Genomic DNA, 2,977 nt, shown 5'->3' with positions numbered 1-2,977 from the left:
TTTTTTTTTTTTTTTTTGAGTTGGAGTCTCACTGTCGCCCAGACTGGAGTGCAGTGCCTGCTCCCGGCCACTGCAACCTCAACCTGCTGGGCTCCGGCGATCCCTCTGCCTCAGCCTTCCAAGTCGCTGGAACTACAGGTGCACACTACCACGCCCTGCTAACTTTTTTGATTTATTGTAGAGATGAGGTCCCGCCTGCCCAGGCGAGTCGCGAATCCGCAGGCTCAGGCAATCCACTCACCTCAGCCTCCCGAAGGTGCGGGATTATAGGCTGAGCCACTGAGCCGGCTTTTAATTTTTGATGTATTGTAGAGACGAGGTCTTACCAAGCTGCCTGGGCTGGTTTCGAACCTCTGGGCTCAGGCATTCCACCTACCTCAGCTTCCCAAAGGGCTGCGATTATAAGCTGAGCCACCAAGCCTGGCCATTTTTTTTTCTTTGAGTCAGAATCTCACTCTGTTGCCTAGGCTGGAGTGTAGTGGCATGCTCACGGCCACTGCAACTTCGACCTACTGGGATCAGGTGATCCTTCCGCCTCAGCCTTCCAAGCAACTGGAACTACAGGCGTGCGCCACCATGCCTGGATAATTTTTTTTTTTAATTATTAATTATAGAGATAAGGTCTTACCAAGTTGCCCAGCTGGTCTCGAACACTTGGATTTAGGCAGTCTTTTCACCTCTACCTCCCAAAGTGCTGGGATTACAGGCGTGAACCACTGCACCCAGTGCTAGCATTTTTTTTTTTTGTTTCTTTGTTTGTTTGTTTTGTAGAAAATAATTACACTTGGAAAGTAAAATATCACCACCTTCAAATTTTAAATTAAAAGCAAAAGAATAATTTAAAAATCTCAGGGTAAAATTATATGACTTAACAACTACTACAAAAACAAGAGGACTTAACCTTGTAAGAGCTAGTCCTAGCAAGCATATTCTGTGCTAAAGTGGATGTTCTTACTCAGCTTGATGACAGATGTGAAGCAACGTTTCACTCAAGAGCTTAATATGAAAGTGCTATCTTCAGAATTACTGACAGGAAACAGACTACTTCTACTAGATTCATTCCATAGAGGTTCACACCTGTCCTTTGTCAATACAGAATGTGATGGCATTAAAATCTCCCTACTCTATGTTTAGGTCTTTCAATTAAAGCATAAGTTGGCTGTTTTGCCTAATTGTTTACTAACCAACTACATATAGTATTAAAATATTGGATAGAACACATTTTGTCAAGGATCATAGAGTTGAATATTAATTTGGAATTGTGCTCAAACTCAAGCTTAGAATTGGAGTAGCTGGTGATTCTTCTAGTTGTTGGAAAAGACGTTTGAAACATAACAGTGGTGCTCATCCCACAGTTATTGGATGGGGGGGTCTTGAGCTGCCACCAAAATCTATGTTCCTTTGTCTGTAAAGGAAGTGCTTAGAATACATAATTTCTGCATAGTTACATCTGCTGGTCACTGCAGTCTTCACAAGAACAGGAAAAGTAGTAGAAAAGTGTCTGTGTTGGCAGTTCTTGGGCTTGATGATTTAAAGATTTTTATAACCAGCAGCCATTTGGGGATTGCATTTTTCAAATATTGAATCTATGATTTTAAGTATATCTAGGACATCCAAGCCTTAAAAGCATAGCGTATTACAATTGTTAATTTGGAATTGTAACTTACTGTTGTAAGAATAGCAATTGAAATCATTTCTGTAGAATGAGATGATGACGTTTTAGTTGTCTACTGCTGTCTGAATAAGTGTGTGGCTAACTCAGATTTCTGTTTCTCTCCTTGGTGTAGCCTATCAACCAGCCCAGCAGTATTCCTTCGGAGCAGGGGGGTCAGCCGCGTACCGACCTCAGCAGCCTGTTGCTCCTCCTTCCAGTGCTTACCCTAACAACCCTTACCTCTCTCCTGCTTCTTCCTATCCTGGGCAGTCTCAGCTCTATGCAGCACAGCACCAGGCCTCTCTGCCTGCCCCCAGCCCCACTGCTTCTTTCCCTCCTCCCCCCTCATCTGGAGCATCCTTCCAGCATGGCGGACCAGGAGCTCCACCATCGTCTTCAGCTTACGCACTGCCTCCTGGAACAACAGGTACACTGCCTGCTGGCAGTGAGCTGCCTGCATCCCAGAGAACAGGTCTGCGCTTGAAAGAGATTTGGTTTGGCTCCCTCCTTTATTTTTTTATGAACAGATGGGTGGATAGAGGAGTATTATTTCTAACCGTTTGTAAACTGGGTAATGTGAGTTTTTATGAGGACTTCTAAAACTGTTTTTAAAAGTGTGATTCTCCAGTAATGAACTTTAGTTGCTAAATGAGGAGAACTTTAGAGCTACGAAAGTGTAGGATTGAATTTTTTTTTTTTTGAGTTAGAGTCTCACTGTCACCCAGACTGGAGTGCAGTGGCCGCTCACGGCCACCGCAGCCTTGACCTGCTGGGCTCCAGCGATCCCTCCGCCTCAGCCTTCCAAGTAGCTGGAACTACAGGCGCGCGCTACCATGTCCGGCTGATTTTTGATTTATTGTAGAGATGAGGTCTCGCCTGCCCAGGCGGGTCTCGAACCCATGGGCTCAGGCAATCCACTCACCTCAGCCTCCCAAAAGAATTGAATTTGAAGTCAGTGGTTAGAAGTTATTGGCAAGATAAGTGATAGTTGGAATTGGATTTGGTTAACACTAATTTCTGTACTTGAGCAAAGCTATGCTCTGTGTTCTTATTGAGAAATTACCAATTTTTAAAATTATTTGCAGCTTAAACTGATTCATGAAATTAAACAATATATTTAATGAGGTTGTTCAGATTTTTTTTTTTTTTTGAGTTGGAGTCTCACTCAGTCGCCCAGACTGGAGTGCAGTGGTCGCTCCCGGCCACCGCAGCCTCGACCTGCTGGGCTCCGGCCATCCTTCCGCCTCAGCCTTCCACGTAGCCGGAATTACAGGCATGCGCTACCACGCCCGGCTGATTTTTTTAAATTTATTGTAGAGATGA

General features: G+C 44.3%; 1 protein-coding gene across 11 annotated transcripts in view; it reads left to right on the top strand.

Annotated features, from left to right (window-relative positions):
• SEC31A (SEC31 homolog A, COPII coat complex component) overlaps positions 1–2,977 on the top strand; it is an 85,311-nt gene that overhangs the window by 57,575 nt on the left and 24,759 nt on the right. For 4 of the 11 annotated variants that reach the window (XM_008055596.1, XM_021711163.1, XM_008055595.2 and 1 more), the window contains one exon: positions 1,788–2,081. The exons of 3 other annotated variants lie outside the window; for them this stretch is intronic. In XM_008055596.1, coding sequence (XP_008053787.1) covers positions 1,788–2,081 — 294 coding nt within the window. Of the gene's footprint in view, positions 1–1,787; positions 2,127–2,977 lie in introns of all 11 variants that reach the window. 4 more of the 11 variants (XM_021711162.1, XM_008055593.2, XM_021711159.1 and 1 more) reach the window with 1 other exon arrangement.

This window comes from Carlito syrichta, unplaced genomic scaffold (genome assembly GCF_000164805.1).
Source record: "Carlito syrichta isolate Samal-C Ts95f unplaced genomic scaffold, Tarsius_syrichta-2.0.1 Scaffold301890, whole genome shotgun sequence".
NCBI lineage: Eukaryota > Metazoa > Chordata > Mammalia > Primates > Tarsiidae > Carlito > Carlito syrichta.
The sequence above is the reverse complement of the archived record's forward strand: the minus strand, read 5'-3'. Positions and strand labels throughout refer to the sequence as shown.